Source organism: Aplidium turbinatum, chromosome 16 (genome assembly GCF_918807975.1).
Source record: "Aplidium turbinatum chromosome 16, kaAplTurb1.1, whole genome shotgun sequence".
NCBI lineage: Eukaryota > Metazoa > Chordata > Ascidiacea > Aplousobranchia > Polyclinidae > Aplidium > Aplidium turbinatum.
In genome coordinates, this window is record NC_137487.1 from 18,476,794 (window position 1) to 18,496,616 (window position 19,823).

General features: G+C 39.6%; 2 protein-coding genes across 2 annotated transcripts in view; both read right to left on the reverse strand.

Moving 5' to 3' along the window:
* Positions 1 to 625: 625 nt before the first annotated feature.
* Positions 626 to 3,051, reverse strand: LOC145785089 (solute carrier family 35 member G1-like). The gene is made up of 2 exons (XM_082596789.1): positions 2,451 to 3,051; positions 626 to 1,987 (listed from the first exon to the last, which is right to left on the reverse strand). The coding sequence occupies exons 1-2, from the start codon at positions 2,809 to 2,811 to the stop codon at positions 1,392 to 1,394; spliced, it is 957 nt and encodes a 318-aa protein (XP_082452915.1). The 5' UTR covers positions 2,812 to 3,051; the 3' UTR covers positions 626 to 1,391.
* A 14,617-nt stretch (positions 3,052 to 17,668) lies between these two features.
* The window catches only part of LOC145785284 (cubilin-like), a 34,842-nt gene continuing 32,687 nt past the window's right edge, over positions 17,669 to 19,823 (reverse strand). The window contains exon 9 of the mRNA XM_082596957.1: positions 17,669 to 19,215. Within this exon, the coding sequence (XP_082453083.1) occupies positions 18,556 to 19,215 (660 nt within the window). The 3' untranslated portion in view covers positions 17,669 to 18,555. The remainder of the gene's footprint in view (positions 19,216 to 19,823) is intronic.

Below are 19,823 nucleotides of genomic sequence, written 5' to 3' on the forward strand. Positions count from 1 at the left end.
TAAATAGTTTTCAAATATTGAGAACGACATTCATTGCCAAATGTAGGCTACATATTTCTTACATTTCAGATTTAAACTTAAAAATTAAAAAAAATTTCGCAGACAACATCCAAACCGCGACAAACCAGTAGGCCTATCACCTAAAGACTAGCACTATCTTAGCCGTAACTGCAACACGATGTCGAGCTACAATAATTCTTAACCTTATAGCAAAAATTATCCTACTGTTGATATACAGTAGCTACGGTATATACTGTATATTGCTTTTAAAGTGAGTCTTTGTCTTGTCTTGCTTTAAGTTAAGTTTTTCAGTTTAGTAGAGGCATCAAAACTGTCGCCTAATGTGCTAATTCGTTACACTGGGCATGGTGGTGGTATGCATGTCGCTTTATCATGTTATGTTTAAATGCAGTTTTTTTTTTATAAAATACACATAAACAAAATTGTCCAACTTCAAGTGGATAACAAAGTACTGGTATATGTTTACCACGGACGTCTTTATCCACATTTTAAGTTAAAAATTTCTTATCCTTTCTCTCGCATGCTACCTCTTGGTCTTTGAGGAGATTCTATGAAGAGAGAGTCTTTCCCATCAGTTAGTAAAAGGACCACGTTTTCTTTCAGAAATGTATATTTTCATGTAAAGCGGCACAAAACTTATGTACTGAGTCAAAATGCGTGAAATGATTGCAAATTGTGTAATAATAAGAAGGAAAACGTATCATTCCAACACAAATTGGGCGTAGAGGCGTCAAAACTAATTTTTGTGAAGGATACTGAGCTGCTGTGTGAGCAAGAATCATAGCTTTAAAAGCGAATTTTTTCCTATAGGGCAAAACTAATACGACGAGGCTTTTGCCTCCCAATGCCTGTTCTGGTTTTCTTGACTAAGCACCGGAATTGGCCATTAGTACTGTACATTGTTAAGTTATTTCGGTAAATGCTAAAAGTGTTTAGTCATGTACGGTGCTGTAAAATATCTTTCTATATCATACGGAATTGCTGAAGCTTTGCAAGCTTTCAACAATATATCTAAAATACTCTGTTTCTGCAACAAGCAGTTTTAATACCTGTGCATGACATAAGCAAACAAGTTAATAATGCAATGACGGCAATGCATATGAACATTAAACAACAACAATTTCATATGTGCTTTCATAATATAACAAACTGCTACCTAAAAGCAACTTCAAATAAAAAGTAAAGGCTTTCATTTAAACAAACAAAATTAAGTGCTTTTTAAGGCAAAAAGTTATCCTTGCATAATTGCAGTGCCTTTTCACACAATCAGTGTCCATGTACCATTATACAAGTTCATTTGCTGGTGTGGATGTTGCTTAGCTAATCCAAGAAAAGCTTCTTTCTCTTACTTCAGCGATGGCTGCGTTGCGTCATAATTTAGGAATTTGTTTATTTTTGTTTGAAAAATTTGCGCTGCTTTTATTGCTAAGCACTGTAATTAGAATTGGTCCTACAGTTCCAAGCAGCACCAAAATTGCCCCAACTATGCTAGTCACACTTGGTGTGATGTGGAACACCAAAACGTCAAACATATAACCAAAGAAAGTTTGTAAGCTATATGCCATTGCTACTGGACCCGAGCGTTCAAACCTTAGTGCCAAAATGCAAAGCACTGAAGTCGTTTGTACACAAATACTTGACAAAACAGCCAAGCTAATATCTTGAATACATGGAATAAACATGCCGTCACTTTCAATGAACCAATAAATTGGCAAAACCACGAAAGAAACGATTGACGATGACAACATTTGTGACGACACAGTGACGTGACTTCCGAGTTTTCGTGACGTCACGATTCTTCCCGCTGTTGCGATGGATGCCATTATCGCGCAGAGAACTCCCAAAGTTCGGTTGGAATTAAGCTGAAGAGTCGTTTCCGATCCAAACAAAAAGGCAGGCCGTGACACCAGGACAACCCCAATGACTGTCAAAACGGCTAAAACAATTTCTGGCAAGTTGTGCTTTTCTGAAAAAATAAAGAATTGCTCTGGTGATTGCAGACTAGGCTACCGTACCGCAAGATGTTACTTAACGTGTTTTCCGTTCATTAACGTGCTGGTAGGTCTATATCGACTTTTGTAGTTAGTAGTATCTTTTTCGTCCCAAACGCGTTAATGACGAAAAATAAATTGATTGATGTTGACAATGATAACCAGCTTCAATTCCGACGTTTCGTCAGTCAGTACAACTGACTTTTTTGAGTTGAATTAGGTACAAACTGTCTGTTCAGCAGCAAAATGGCACAACGCTTAGTATAGCAGCTACCAGAAAAAAGCAACGTGTTATTATACACAGAGCCTTCATTACACATTTTTATTTTCCCAATAAAACCACCTACAGATAAGTTTATGCAACAACATCTTTCACAGATTTCGATTTTCAGTTAATTTTTTTGCGAGCAAGTAGCTTAAAATTTAACACAAACTCACCCTTCAAAAATATTCTTGCTAGAACCATCGTCCATATTAAATAGGAGCCCGCAATTGCCAATGTATCACCAGAAGAAGAAAGATAAGCAAAGGATAAAAAAGACAAGAATGAGGCAAAAAATCCAAATATACCGTACATACTAAGATAGAATAAAAAGGCCAAAGTCAATGTCTCGTTTTGACGTTTAGCAGCTTTGACAGTAAGGTCGGGCAAAGTCAATCCAAAAGCCATAACACCATTTAAAAAACTTTGTTGTGTGGCTGTAACTGTAGTGGCCAACTGGAAAAATACAGCTCCTGAAGCTATGGCTGCCCCGCTCAATAAAGACAAAAACAATCCAAATAAACGCTTTCCTTCCATTCCCCGCTCCAGTGTGCGTTCTTTAAAACTGTAACGTCAAGTCAAACACCATCTTCAATGATGATGGTAAAGGGATAAAGAGCTTCTAATGTCTTTGATCATGAAAACCTCCTTCAATTATATCTGAGACCAGCAAATGAATTTTCAAGTAACAAAATATTGAGCTGTTGCTGAACATTAGCTTTATACTACAATGCAAAATGCAACGTTTTACATTTCAAGTTAAATATTAACAGAATAACGGGGGTCACTGTAACAAAAACCAAACAACATCACCTGATAGTGGAACATTTAGTAACCCACTTTCAACCATGCCATTAAAGTGTCTTGCCAAAGACACAGTCGGGTGCTTTTGAGCGGTGTCGAACCAGAGTTCCCACCACTTGGTGATGTAGCCGACAGATGACATAATATAGTAGCCTACTAATATTCACGTAACATATAGCATAATATTGAAGATAACACGATACAAAGCTGTAAGATTAAAAGCAATAGTTGTATGGATCACAATCGTTTTTTTACGCCCCATTTGTCACGTGATACGGCGCAACTAATATGTTCTCACTGTTTTACTTTGATTTACCTGGTGAGGTTGCTGTGTGATCATATGAAGACCACTCATGCATGCAAAATTGCAAATATCATTTGCTATGCAAATGCGACAAAAATATAGCATGCAGCAATTTTTGAAATTGTGTTATTGCTTTTTTCCTGTTCTTTTGTACACTCAGTGTGCAATTTTCCACTAATTTTATAACGACATTGTCATTTAATACTCCTGCGATCATATTCTGAGATGATTTCCGAATAATCATTGAGTTGAACTGATGTATGCTTGCAACAAGCATCTTCTTTGTAAGAGCTTGTGAAATGCTGCTGAAACTTTTTGTAAACTGCGTGATAGTCAACTGCTCATTCGTTATCATAGCGTTCATCTATTGTCTTTTGAAAGTCATGTATTTCATACACTGCTTTTGTCTAACGTACCTTAGGCCTATGTGAAACCAAAATTAAATAAAATTGATTTTTGATTTTTACTTTACAAGACAGCCCTTGGTCCTATAGCCTACTGGTCTATTCTACGCAACCCTGCTTTCTGTTCAAGTCGTTTGCATAGCGCCTTGCCGTCGTTTTGATATCTGCTAAGAATCTTTTTTCCACTTCTCATTTTGTGTATAGCTTGCAATGGTTTTTACTTTTTGAGCCACAATCACCCGCTTCAGACATTTTAGATCAGATTTCTGCTAAATAATGGTACACCGTGACGCAACAATGGCAGCTGTTCCTCACGAAGCGTATCGTGTCGTGAGAGACAGCAATAAAAACGTTTTAGCGCTGAACCATTGCAGAATGCTTTTCTTTTTTTTTGCGCTCAATATTAAGACGAAGTCACCCTTGACATGTAAACCGTCAACAAAGTACATGAATCGCAGGCGTGCAAAGGGAAAATGACGAACAACATTTTTGTTCAATTCTCAACATAAGTCAATGAAGCAACTAAAAGTGCTTTGGAACATTGGACGACACTAGAAACACCAGCGAGACCCACAAGCTCGGCACTTGGGTCATCAAAGGCTCTCTATCGGCTACGTACATGATCATCGAGAATTATATAATTTTTTTTATAAATCTTATCTTTAACTACATCAAATTCAGTTGCTTATTAAAAACCTTAACAGCGAGTAGCCATTAGTTACCGAATTTGATGTAATTTGCTCTACGTGACTGTTCGCTTGACATTGAGCATATTTTGCAGTATTAAAAGCATTTATAGTGTCATTCTTTAACTAGATCCAAGTATTTTGTTGATCAGATGTAGGCCTAGATGAAATTATAATTGTTATTCCTGACGAGGACACTATAAACGTAAATGTGTCAACTCTGGTTACTTCACTCGGATTTGTGTGCTTATGGTAATAATGGTACAACAAAACAAACTCTCTACCGAAGCTCTATCATCTTTGAGAAGAAGTAGTTGATCCAATTCACTCACATGTAGGCTAAAAAATGAACTACTAAATTATTGATGATTTGAAAATGCATTTTGGGTTGCACAATAATAGCTCTTTTTCTCGTGTTATTGCTTTGTCAGGGCACCCGTCGGTTAACCACTGCCTGAAGTCATCTTCAATGGAGACTAGGCCTTCCATACCCAGGGCCTATGAGAGGGGGGTACGGAGGGTACGGCGTATCTTTGAGGGCCCAGGCCTGTGATTGTTGGGGCCCGGAATTGTGATTTTATAGTTTACGAGCAAAAATGTTTGGTTAAAACCATCCTAAGCAACGAAATTCAAGCATAAAAGTTGTTATTCTTTAGTGGTAATGTAGCAAGAAGGCCCGGAAAGGTAACTAAGTGCATTGGGCGCAAATTAGGGGTCCAAAGTGGTGATTTAATGCTTTACAATAAAAATGTTCTGTTAAAAGCACCTTAAATTAAATCAAAAAAGTTGGTTATTCTCCTGTCCGGGGAGGGGGGGCATAGTTTACCAAAAGCAGGGTTGAGATTGCCTAACCCGCCAGATTTTTTTTTAAAAGCCCGGGTGCTTTTGGGCTTTTTTGTGTTTTTTAATAGCTATTTGAAAAAGGTAGTTTTACGCTTATTTCACTGCAAAATGAATTTAGGAGTTGTAGCAGGAGCCAGAGTCAATACTTTCGGAGGCGGAGCCAAAGTAAAAAAAAAGTGACTTCATTTACGGTACCTCTGCTAAGCATGTAGTGAATGCAAAAGTTAATGAAGGAAGGTTATTGGTCAGATGATTAATTTTATATATGTTTTAACCAGATGTTATGTTTCAGCCTTGGTAGCGAGCTTGACTTGTTGTACCAGATACATATAACACTCAGTAGCCTATAACGTTAACAGATTTAACATTTTTTATTAAACACAAAAAAAACAATAAAACACTACTAAATCCAACGTTTTCGACATCACATAGTGTCCTCATTTGGAATAATTATAGGCTACATTTAAGATAAATAACTAAGTTTGAAAATTTTACATTAACCGTATTCAGACTGGGCTCTCAAGGGATTCCCTGAGTTGGGGGGGGGCATAAAGTGCCCACCATTTTTGAACGTTTATTACGCCTTTGATATGCATGCTGTCAGTTAGATATTTTACCAATTGAAAGAAAATTTATCTGACTTTCCAAAAATTCAAACGTGTCTTCGAATCATGTGTATATCTATAGCTATAATAGATTTATTAGACAGGAGTCAAATCGCCAAAGTTAGGTGTAAATTATAATAAAGAAACAAGGCTTTAACTTGCTCTGCTTGAGATAATGACGTCACGGTATTCCCACGGTAATCACACTTTGCGCTCTGTCTCTCACACTAACAACCACAACGGCTCATCAACAGTCGAGAATTTATTTATTCTGTAATTATCCAACCGGCAAAAGTGCGACATTATTATATCGACTCCACGTTTGACCACAGTGCTTAGACGTGAAAATTGTTTATTTGACTTCAGTTTGTTTGGAAAGATGCGAAGATCGGAAACAAGTGTTGCTAGAGATGTAGGCAGATTTGGCAACAAGCCGCAAAAAATATATTCTTACACAGCTAACAATTGTAAGACGTAATAATCATGACGTAATAATCATTAAGCAAATGCATATTTTTTTCAGCAATTTATAAATACTGTTTTTAGTACGTCGTACTCGCACTAACAAACGATTTTGTTTGTGGTTTCTCCCTATAAATACGTACGTAACTTTTCGTGTAGCTGTTGTTTCATCATTTTCTCTTGTCGATATCGACGTACAATATCAGAACCTGCAAACTATGTCGTTTAAATACGATACATATGTCCTGTATATACGACACACGAAATAGCGAAATTTGATCTCTCGACAAGTCTCTAATATTCTTTCCGCATGCGTGGCACCCAAGCTGGAAATAATTCACAGTCACACCGATTGGGCGTAAAATGGGCGATTTTCTAGCTGAAAAGCAACGGTGAATGTAAATAACCTTCAATAAACGTGGATTCAATGCAGCTAATTACATTATAAAATATCGTCATGTGATTAAGTGTTTCTCATTGCAAATTGCAATAGGCTACGCGTATTGTGCAGTAAATAGCGTTTCTGCTTCAATAATATTTTAGTGAGGATTCACATGTAAAAGTTATTTTGTTTGTATTTACTGGACTACCTTATTGTAAACAAGTATTAGCACATTTGATTATGCGTGATGACGGCTGAAATAGTAGGCTATGTGTGTAGCCTACATCTTGTATGCAAGGCTAGAGTTATGGCGTACTGTGCTTTATTTACTATTTTGTTGATTTGCAACGTTGAATGGGCACAGTTTCGAAAATCGAAGTAATTTCAAAGCAAACATTTCTATCTTTGGTGTTTTACAACTACAAATATCATTCGTAGAACTGAATGATGGGTTAATAAATTATGCCATTATCGTTAACTTATTGCGTGATTATAACGTGAACAATAGGATGTAAGAACAAATAAGTAGAAGAACTGTCGAAATACGTCAACCAACCTACAGAGAAAAATTGACCATTTGTACGTCGACAACGTTTTTAGTTGTTGAATCAACGTAAAAATGACCGATTTGTCAGTGGAGAACAAGCACATGGAAATGGTTTTATTTCTGTTTGTTTCAATCGCAGCAACGTTTTTACGTCGATTTTACGTCGTTTGACGTTGGATCTGCGTAACAATGGTGGGATTTGAAAACAGGAAAACATGATCAAATGCAAATGAAATCACAAGACGTTGATTCTATTGAATACCGTATTACAGCGAGCGAGTTATATCGATTGAACATCTGCGTTACATCAAAATCATTGAACAAAAACCACGGTTTGTTTTGTATGTTTGCTAGTGGCATGATAGAGTCGGTTTACGATGATGCGTAGCGGCCGCCCGTGCTGTGAAATCTTTTATTTGGCATCACAACACTCGACTAAATTAATTTTGCTGGTTGTTCTCGCGCGCCAATGTAAACCAGCTTATCCTTATGCATGGCTTTCAAGCGAGCAAAACTGGTCCTTTTTACATTGATTCATCGTTTGCAGACGCTGAATCAATGTAACAAGGACCATCTTTGCTGACTGGGTTGTGTACCGTAGCCGTTGCGGCTGAGGGTGAACTTCTTTGAGGCTTCAGAAAAAAATGCACCACTGTTACATTATTACAATGTTGCTTCAAATAAGAAGGCTCCATTACCAATATACTGATGCATTTCAGAGTGAAAAACGAAACAAATCACGCTGTTACTCAATTTACACGGTGATACACAGCCCGTACAATCTGTCATATTTATGTTGATTCAACGTCTAGCAACGTAGAACTAATGCCAAACTTACCGAGTTTTCGAGCTGGGTATAAATTGCAACGGTTTGCCGATGTTTAGAACAATTCAATTAGCAAAATCAGGAATTGTTTATTTACCACGTTTCTGCAAAAAACAAATCCAAAACAAAAACGTAGTGCGGAAATATAAAGTTACAGACTTTTCGCATTCTATACCCACGAGTTACGTCGTTTTACATCGGTTCAACCATGATGATAATAAATCAAAGCTGAAACAGCAATGTGCTGTTGTAACAGCACTTATCTTTTGAAACATAACAATAAGCGATGTCCACTTGTGCAGTCATTGGAGGCAGCCAATTTTACGATAAATCAAACTCGTCTAACGTTGATTCGATATAAGAATCCTATAGTATAGGCAATCGTGTGCAAGCACTCTCTCATCGCAAACTTGTCGATTATTAAATCGATTCAACAGCTGATGATATTGAATCGATGAAAACATGGCACTTGCTGCCATCAGGCTTGTACGAGGTTAGAGATATCCCAGACAGCATATCAAACCTTTTTTACATTGATTCAACGTCTGCAGATGTTAAATTTATGTAAAAAAGGTTTGATTTGCTGTCTGGGATATCATTCATAGCATTATATACCATTCCCCAATTAGTAAAGTGATGCACTTGGCTTGTATTAGACAACTTATCTAGTTCGAAATTCCTTCATATACATATGCGAATTCATTTTCAAAATACATTTCATCAACATATTGTTGTTTTATTCTGTCGATATCTGCTTCATTTCGCCAATTTCACAATAGAGGGACATCTAAAGACTAAAAACTGCTAGACAAAGCAACCAAACTTTGAAGGAGGTTATTCCAAGAAGAATATATCCGTTGCGTAAAATAAATGGTTTTGTTTCAGTCAGAGACAGACGTAATTGTATGCAATTTACACCAGACGCAAATCATCATGCAGTGTCTTCTTCACAACTAATCAAATTACAAGCGCGATAAACTCATTAGGCGACTCGGCTTGGCGGCTTGGCGCCTTTGAATAAACGATCGATGATCTGTCACTCTTTTTATAAAAGAAACCAACCAAGCGCAATCTGCTCTCACTCCAGGAGCAAATCAATGAAATATTTCAAGGTACATGCTAAAACAGTAGAATATCTTCCAAACCGAATCAGGTATAGCCACGAAACTTTAAATACATTTAGCCAAGTAATATTTAGGAAAAGTCAAGAAATTTCAGCTTATTAGCACGTATGCCCATTAAAATACATTCGTTTGAAATTAGCGTGGGCACATTATGCCCAACCCCAGTCTTAATACGGTTAAAGCTGTACAAGTTTTACTGCAACCTGATACTATTATTTTGCACAGATGTCTAATTCTGCAGTAAAATGTTGTATGGTGTGCAATACGCCTAAGCAAACATCACGCTTTGCCCAAGACGAAAGGGGCCCGGAGTGAGAGGGGGGCCCGGAATGACTCTTCGTACTCTTAGTGAAAACTTCTCTCAGAGGCCTTGTCCATACCATGAGGTGGTCTGCACACTACAGCAGAAATCCTTGATCAAAGCAAATAACTCAATTGTTTGAGATTCTTGACCTTGGTTTAGTATTTCTTAGACTATACAAATTAGAATTATTATACTTATTCTACCAACCACCCAGTGAATAAAGTACAGCGTTCTTTCTTTACGCTAATTCTTTACAAACTTTTTTGAGTAGTATTTTTAATTCTTTTTCTAAAAATTAAATACTTTAAACCTTAGCCTATATAAGCTGCACCCAGGCCCGGATTAAGGTCAAATGGGGCCCCTGTGCTAATGCATTTTTAAGAGCCCTTGCCAGCTTACGTGGAGCGTAATGGAAGTAAGCTAGTTTCGCTTGCAGAGGAAACCGAGCCTTGCTTATAGGTAGCCTAAGTTAGATAACTTTGAAATAGCACGTGATCGATGATTAAATAAGCATGTGCAAATTAAGTCAACAATGTTTACGTTATAATGGATGCAAAATCAGTAAATCACACATATTAAATCAACGAAACCGTGCGAGGGAAAACATTGTAGTAAGGGACCACTGTTAGTACTGCACACTACACTGCAAATTGCAATGAAAGGTTATTCTGAATTTCTATTCTAAACTGCTCTTTCATTCACTACTAACTACCAATAGGATTTAGAAAACTAACATGAAATTCAGCCAAACGACTTTTTTCTGGCTTTCTTTGCTGCAAAGTCTGTAAGGACTAAGGATAGCATCAAAATTGAGAAGTCGCAGTTTATCACACTCTATGCTGAGAAAGCTCAGATGGGGCCCTCTGTCTGCGGGGCCCCTGTGCTTTAGCACACCCTAGCACAATGGTTAATCCAGGCCTGGCTGCACCTCCGTTCAGCAGTTCATACTGGGCTCAATCGACCACCTGTTGCTGAACAACATTAGCAAGAGGCTACTGTTTTGTTTGTTGTTATGGTTCACTTAAATTACTTTGTTGCATCTTTAGCTCTGGTCGTAGCTAGGCAGCGGTGACATATCACTTGAGTTACATTTCGGATCCTAGAAGAACTGCGTGGTTGGTAATCTAACCTAACATGAGTAAATGTAACTTATATTGTACAGCAACCTAACATGAGTAAATGTAACCTATATTGTACAGCAACCTAACATGTTAACCTCATGATTGGTAGCTTAACAAGAGTAGGCTATTTGGTAACGCCAGCAATCGCGAAGCAAATTTTCAATTTCTGTTGGAAGGCAACTTTGTCGTTGCTTTTCTTGAGAGCTTTGCTTCATACCATTGCCACTAGGCTTTAAAAGAACAAGGTTCATTCAAATCGCTTGGCCAGCAGTATATAGCCTACAACACCTTCATCACCAACCACATTTAACTCGCAAATTTTGCTGTTTAAGTTCGTTAGGCTGATTCTTGCAAGCATACAAGAAAATTTTCAAACTGTCACGAATTTAGTTACGAAATATATTCAAACCGAAAATATCGTGACAAATAGTCTTTCGTTTTGACAATTGTTATAACGTTAAAATGTTCAATATTCATGGCAACTGTCACTGTTTGGTCGTGTTTTTCTGTCATGCTTGGTTTTAGACTTTAGCAGATGCCATAGCCTTTTTTTTGAGTCTCTCAGATGTTCTGTTTACGTATTAATCACATACTTGTGTTTAGATTTAAGATAATCAAAATCATTGTTCCGATTGCTCAGCAGGCCAAGTGCTTCACCAGGGCCATATTTATCAGTAGGCAGAGTAGGCAGTTGCCTAGGGCGAAAAATTATAGGGGGGGGGGGGGGGCAAAATATACGAATATATTACATTGATAATACTGTATGTGAATATAATAATTCACAACAGATATATTCAGATATATAGCAATTAATTAATATGTTATCACATCACACACATTTAACAGTGCGGCAAGTCATCGCTCCTAAAGTACTTCACGCTTGATTGGTTTTCAACAATATGTGCTGCTTATCGCTTCTTTTAGTTATCTGTCTCGCTTAGTATGGAGGACTAGGCTTTGTCTGTGCAATTTGTATTAATCTTTGTTCGGTTTGTTTCACTGTTAGTAGATTTAAAGGAGCCTAGAAAAAATGTTTTTAGTCAATGTTAGGTTGATAGAAAAGTTGCAGGCTATTTTGTGTACTTGCCTTGATGCTTCAAGTATGTAAACAAGCCAAAAAGTAAGATTAGTTTACGAAAGAACTTTAGTTTCATGAAGCTTTATAAAAATAGCGGCATTGAGGACAAATGAGAACAAGTGCCTGTGTTGTATCAAAAAATCGAAAATCACCATCGAAATTTTTTTTGTGGGGGTGGCACTTTTCTTATCTGCCTAGGGCAGCACTTAGGCAGTTCCTCTGTCGAAAAGTCCCGACGACCCACCGTACTGCAGCTGAACACCGAGGGCATTCCGGTCAGCAAGCTCAGCATCATCGAGTATCTGGCCACAAAACATCAGGCCCTCGTTATTCTCTTCCAGGAGACCCACTGAACATCTGTGGATAAGTTGATATTACCCAACTGGTAAAGCCCCGGGCCCTGACCACCTATGCCCGGAGTTGATAATCCATGCTGCTGCCTCCTTAAGGTCCTGGTTAAAAAAAGACTTTCTTTCTTGCTGTTTGCGCCACCTGAGAATTCCCAGAATCTGGAGAATAGCCCTTGTGGTTGCAGTTCCTAAGCCGAAGAAGCCCCCTGGCCCAGGGGACCCGAAGAGCTACCGTCCAATCTCACTGCTCTGCATCCCCTTCAAGATTCTCGAGAGACTCATCTATGTCCGTGTCGAACCAATAATAGATCCGCAGCTCCCCCGTGAACAAGCTGGTTTTCGACACGGACGATCAACCGAAGATCAGGTCACACTTATGACCCAAGACATTAAGGACAGCTTCTCGGCTAAGAAGAAGGCTGGCGCCGTGTTTGTTGATCTCACGGCTGCCTATGATACCGTATGGCATAGCGGCCTTACGTGCAAGTTACTCCGTCTGCTCCCTGACAGACACATGGTCCATATGATGATGGAACTTGTGCAAAACCGCAGTTTTACCCTCACAACCGGTAGCGGTCGTCAAAGCAGACTACGCCGACTTAAAAACGGCGTCCCACAGGTATCAGTCTTGGCTCCTCTCCTGTTCACCGACCTGGCACTCCTGCACTCAGCAGGAAACTGGCAGTCAGTGGAGAGGAACCTCAGCCAAGACATGCAAACACTATCAGCATACATCCAGAAATGGAAGCTACAGCTCAGCAAGTCAAAGACAGTGTCGGCGGCCTTCCACCTGAACAACCGGGAGGCACAGCGTGAGATAAACATCAACATTGATGGGGAGCGCCTGCCCTACTGTGCCGAACCTACATACCTCGGCATAACCCTGGACAGGTCACTCACGTACCGCCGGCACTTGAAGTCACTACGCAAAAAACTATCTACACTCGTCGCATTTTTGAGGCGATTGGCGGGTTCCGGCTGGGGAGCTGGTGCTAAAACTCTTTGTACAGCTACCCTAGCCCTTGTTCACTCCACCGCTGAGTACTGCGCGCCGGTCTGGTGTCGCAGTTCTCACACCCACCAGATTGATACCGCCATCAACGACGCACTGCGTACTGTGACTGGATGCCTGCGTCCCACTCCAACGGACTGCCTACTCATCCTAGCAGGCATCCAACCGGCTGAGCTACGCCGTAAAGGAGCCACGATTTCTCTCGCTCGCCGCGCTTTGGACCCCGACCATCTCTTCCATGCAACATTCAAGCGACCACCACCTATGAAGCAGCGGATGAAATCAAGACGCCCCTTTGTGCCTGCCGCACAACAGCTACTTAAGAACGCAGAAGAACTTGGTTTAAGTGCGGCACACAGGACGAACCACATGTGGAACACGGAGTGGCAAAATCACACCTCCACGCTCCGTGACTTCATACCCGACGCCGATCCCCGTCCACCAGGGATGTCCCTCGCAGGGCTTGCGTGGGTCAGGCTTAACCGCCTGCGAACTGGCGTCGGCCGCTTTCGTTCGGACATGCACAAGTGGGGCCTGGCTCTTTCACCAGAATGCGAGTGTGGTGCCACGGATCAGACCGCAAATCATGTCATCCACCACTGCCTAACCCACCGGCCTCCACACGGTGCGCTTGGTCTGAGGGTCCTGGACGACGAGACTGCTGAGTGGCTGAGGATTTCCTGCCCTCCAATCTAGCCTGGAAAGATTGCTCATTCGCCATCATCAGCACTTAGGCTAAATCCGGCCCTGTGCTTCACTATACAAACAAAGAAAATTCAAAATCAAGTGGCGCTTGTTTGACTCTCGAGGTGTGCGCTTGAGCAATGCATTTTACAGGACTGCTCTCCATTCAACGGCACCTAATGTATGGAATAAATTCAGTGGTGGGCACTAGTTACTTTGAAAGTAACTGAGTTACAGTTACAGTTACTTCGCTCAAAAAGTAACTAGTTTCAGTTACAGTTACCGTTTTTTAAAAAGTAACTAGTTACAGTTACAGTTACTAGTTACAGTTACTTTTCAAAGAAAATGGATGTATATGAGTACTGATCTACAACTATTCTTCTTTCTATGAAGTACAAGTTGAAAAATACATGATAAAGGGCAAGATGATACTTTGTTCGTAGCTGTTGCCTAACTGCAAAACAGCGACCACTCTGCTAGCTGTCCACATACTATAATGCTTCTAAGAATCCATAATCTAACCCCAAAACCAAAACGTCCGCCAACCGAATAGAAAACAATAAAAAATTGAAAAAAACGACCCCAAAACCAAAACGTCCGCCAACCGAATATCAAACAATAAAAAATTGAAAAAACGACATGCACAGGACACTCCGTGATAAGCAATAGAGCGTGTCAATATTTTTATACGGGTATCTAAAACGAACGAAGAGTCACAACATCAATTTCCTTTCAGAAACATCAATATTTCAAAATTAATGTTGATCGCTAAGTCCAGCTTGCTTTGGCTCCAAAATATCCTTTTCAAGAGAGAGCAGTCTTGCAACAGCAGCACTGGAGGGGATAGGGGTATTGTATGGTTTGGTTTTTGAATGGTTTTTGAATCTTTATCTTCGGACTGACAAAGCCTTGATAGGTTATTCCTGGTACTTGTTCGCATACTTGTAGAGGCTCTTGACGCAGGGCCGGTTACCGAGATTGGCAGAGTGAAGTTTTCCGATTGTTGAAGTGTTGTTGCCGAGAAATTATTCCATTCACTAGGTGCCGCTGAATGGAGAGCAGTCCTGAAATGCGTTGCTCAAGCGCACACCCCGAGAGTCGAACCAACGCCGCGTGATCTTGAGCCCGACGCGTAACCACTGAGCTAACGGGGCGGACGCAAGAACAAACGCCTCATGACTTCATTGGGGAATGCATCAAACGTAACTGCCTTTGTTGGGTTACGTTCTAAAAATTCATTTAAAATTTTTGCGGCACTAACTTCCTTTTTTCAAATAACAGAGCAAAAAAGTCATCTGTTTCATGCCTGTCAACATCAGTGTCGCTGTTGCTTGCTGCATCGTCGATGTTGAAATTGCTGTGGTTCTGTAATATGTTAACAATTTTGGGATGTAGAGGCGTCTTAATTTCTTCATCCTTGTAAAGCCAAGAAAGTCGGAATTGTGGGTGAAAAGCAGCAGCTAACTGGCAGTCACTATCATCAAAAACATGGCCAAATCTGTTTTCCAAAGATTTCAACAATCGGGTAGTAATGGCAGGCATACAGCCACCTTGTCGCTGTTTCGAAGTTCTTGTAGTCTTTTCCTCGTCATACCCATATATGCCTTCTCTTCTGATTGCAGAATGTCCAGATATTGGCATATTGGTGGCATTACCAGAGGGGTTTGCTTCAGTCTCTGATACTTTAGACAAAAACTAATCCATTTTGACTTTCCACTACTGACTACCGCGTCTACCTGTGTTGAAAGCTATATAATCACAATCTACAAAAAAAGAATCGCTTTACAAAAAAGGAGAAGCTGAAATTTCTAAAAACAGACAGCTTAGTGGGGGAACAAACAACGGATTGTGGCGTCACAGACACCAATCCGTATAGAACACTGCGAAATCCTACCTCGCAGTTTACGCGTCCTCCTTTCTGTCGCTGGTACACCGCAAAATCCTATCTCGCAGTTTACACAGCTCCTTTCTGTACACAACCTTGCTTCTTGTCGCCGAATGCCTATAATCTCTCCCAAACAAATAATTTGACCACTACAAAAAAACTGCCATAAACTGAAAAACAAACGACCCATTTTTGTTTGGGAAATCAAGTAACTGTAACTAGTAACTGTTGAAAAACGATAAAATAGTAGCTAGTTACCGCTTATCGTTACTTTTTGAAAAAAGTAACGAAGTTACAGTTACAGTTACTCAAAAAGTAACTAGTTATGTAACTAGTTACTTTTTTAACTAGTTACTGCCCACCTTTGGGAATAATTCCCCGAAAATAACACTTCAGCAATCGGAAACTTCACTCTCTCAAACTCCGCGACTGGGCCTGCGTCAGTGGCTCAAAGCATCTGCAAGTAGGCCTACGCGAAACTATCCGGAGCAAACTGTCAAAGAGGCTTTTTCAGTCCGAGGATAAAGATTTTTTACAATCAATCAATTCCAATCTAAATCATCGAAGCTCAAAACTCGCTCTTACCTTTCTGTTATCATACGCAAGCGCGTTTATTGATAAATATATCATTGCTGTAATTGTCGGCCTGAAATTTAACCCCAGTGGTAATTTGTTGCTGGCTAAGAACTACTGAAATATATAAAAACTCCCCTGTGGTTTAAAAGTAATAAAAGATTGGCTGAGATGCGTTAATTTAAATTGGTTGCACCATGGCCACCTGGAGATGCGCCTGTTTGTCACATTTTGCAGATTTTGATTACAGCTACTGCTAGTGCTTGACTGACATTTTTTGAGATGTTTTTACTTTTTGCGGTTTCCTAATGACAAAAAACTTTTTTGTTGGCTTGGGGAGGCAGTAGCAAATGAGAAAAAGTAAGTTAAAAAACGCAAAATCAGACTGTTATTGAAAATTAACAGTCTGACTAAAATCTACAAAATCAAATTTTCCTTGTTTTCCAACATGTGAGGATGTTAAAACCTATTGTGTCATCTGGGGAAAAGAATAAAGAAAGCTTAAAAATCTAATTTTTAGAAAAATTTATTTAAACGTTCGCCCAAAGTTAGAAAAACCTGGAAATTTCTGCAAAATGTGACAAATCAAGCCGTATCTTTAGGTGGCCATGGTTGCACATTTTAAGAGATGTGTTATTAACATTGCTTAATATCTAAATGATTGATTTCCGGAACACCGCAACAGCTGCTAATCTAAGATATTTAAGAGGAAGTTAGCTGCGCCTAGGACCTCTATACTACTTAGCTGGATGGATTGGACAGGTACTAACAAGATGGCGCAAAAACTAAGGCACTCGTTTTACAATCATACGATCTTGGTTCGACTCCCGGCTTGAGCTGGTTCTTGAAAAATAGTGCTCACTGAATAGAGTGGGAGTAGTTGCTGAAGGTAAGGCGGCCACGAAAAAGGATATAGCCACCTTGCTCTCGTTAATGACAAAGACTAGGTATAATAAGAACTTTATGTTATTCACGATACTTGGTTTTAAGCGTGGAAATCATCTTTACTTTTTACCCTTGAGAAGTTACCATGATGCAGTAAAGTAAAGTTAAGTATTTAGGACTCATCCAAGAGTAAACCTTGCTTAAAAGAGATATTTTTAATAGTTCATTCCTCACACTGTTCATCGTTTTGTGTTTCAACACATTCTTCATCCACCTCACTCATAAACATGTAATGTCCCACCAGTAATCTATGGGCCACAAGTTGAGCAACAACAGCTCAGTTTGTTTTCCGCCAGAAAAGCTTAACCAGTGTCGTTGATAGAGGGAACCAAAGGGATAATTTATGGCCCGATCCGGAATGATTTAGAGGGCCTTTAAACTTTCTAAAGGGCGTGGAGACTTAAATGAACGACTTTCACTCAAATCTTTCATTTTCATGCAAACAGCAGCGTGTATTAAAGTGAAATTAAGTTATATTTTTAATCAAATTATGCGCGGGATCATGCATTGACCATTAGCCTATACAGAACCGTTTTGTAAAAACTCAATTTCCATAAAATGTGAATAGTTCTACAACTCAGGTCTTCAAAATGACCCCCCTGTGCATTCTGGAGTAAAACAATGCAGTATACAGGGCTGGAGTACGGCAAATTGCGCAATTGATGTTGTAATTACAATGTGTATATATCAATGATTTCGCAATAAAGGTTGCACTTTGAAGAAAGGTGCTGTCTGATATTTATTCGATACATCAAAGTATATTTGAAGTGCACAACATTGCCCTCTCGTTTGATTCAATGCATTGTTTTCATTAGACAAAGCGCATTTCAAAAAGAATTAACATTAACTTACTTTGAGAGCCAAAAGCCACTGCACAAAGCAACATCATATCCAAGTACAAATACTCCTAAGTTCAGAAACTGATATCATAAAGTCCAATAACAATGTAATCGAAATCCTGAATATGTGTATGACTCGCTTTTAAAAAATCGTAAATACAACAAGCCGGTGTCATAATATGAGTTTCACTCTAGCCCTGAAGATTCTTATCCTGAATAACGATTATATGCTACTGATTGTAGAATTAACACACAACATGTCCTCATCATATTCGGTGTCGAATGACATCACGTTATAGTAACGGTAGTAGCCCAATTAATGCCAATATTAGAAAAATACCAGCATTTATTCAAGTTATTAATATTAGTGTAATAGTTTGAGGACTATATGTAGGCCTAACAATCGTTGTCATAAATGTAGTACACTGTTCCGAAATCGCCGGCTTTGATACTAATCGAAGAATTATTAGAATTGTTGTGACGGAACAGTAACGACGTCGACTTTAATTGTTGGGAGGTGGATAAGTAGCTGCAAAACCAAATGCGAACCCACTTCCCTCATAGTAATCATCTGAAGTAAAAGTGATGAACATGTAACGGCCCGACGAGTAATAATGTCGATTTGTTGGTCCACTTATGTATGTAGCATTGAAAATAAGAGGATAGGACTGATCAGGACCATCATAAAAATCAACTTCGTCGTAACGTTCCACGAAAAAGGAATCAATGTCCAACCGAACAACAAAGTCTTCATTCATGGAATAAATGCGCCATGAACACTGTGAGTTCCTATTGTAATTATCAGGAAAATTTGGTGAAGTGAAGTACCCATCATCGTTGCCGGATACCGATATGGAAGTTCCCTCAGCACATGCCTCACCAGAAATGGTGGTGGCATTTGGTGCACCTGGAACAGTGTTGGCGGCGACTTCAGTTGCTGTGTGTAGTGGATGAATAGTGGTAGGTTCTTCTGTGTAACCACCAGATGAAGTTTCTGGAATTACAGCCATGTAACGAAGTTGGAATCCGTTTCGTGTGTATGAAGAGTCAGTCATCAGGGAAAGATACATATAGTTTCCGGAAGAATAATATAGGGAGTTGTTATTAAATGGTCCAGTAAGCACAGTTACTATGTCATAAGAAGAAGACGAGCCGTCGTAAATGTTGTATTTCCAGACGTTTAATATAAAATAAACAATAATAATTGTAGCGATAGCCAACCAAGTGAGAAAACCATTTACCTCTTGTTACTTACTGATTCAGTGCATAAAATCAACGCAATATATAGTAAGAAAGAAACGCAAAACAATCAACTAAGGAACGTGGTACAGAACGCTCAATTGATTACACGCGCAGTGCGGTGGTAATCAATTCCAACGTCTGTACCAGAAAACGCTGAACGGTGATTATGTAGTGACGCTGGTCACGAGTTACATATATTCAACGTAGATGACGACTATAACACCTCCCCGATAATTTTTATACACAAACATAAAAAATGAACAAGACACCGAATTAACAATAAAACTCAAAGTCCGAAACGAGCCGGAGGTCTGCGGCGACGGCTCGACCTTCGTGGGTTGTGTGGCCCGAATTCCGGTACAGTCGGTGTGTCGTCCGAATTCGTTCGGGCTGAGGTGGAGACAGCGGAAGAGTCGATTGTTGGTGCAGGAGTATCTCCCGGCTCCTGGTCCTCCGATGATGCATAGCGAGGTTGCAGTTGGTCCATATGGCGCCTCCACGTCGGACCATGTGGCAGCAGACGTACCAG

Bases quoted from the DNA above. Each gene is read 5' to 3' on its own strand.
- LOC145785089 (XM_082596789.1), bottom strand. From the start codon at position 2,811: ATGGAAGGAAAGCGTTTATTTGGATTGTTTTTGTCTTTATTGAGCGGG. The intron at 1,988-2,450 runs GTGAGTTTGTGT...TTATTTTTTCAG, and splicing joins AGCAAGAATATTTTTGAAGG to AAAAGCACAACTTGCCAGAA.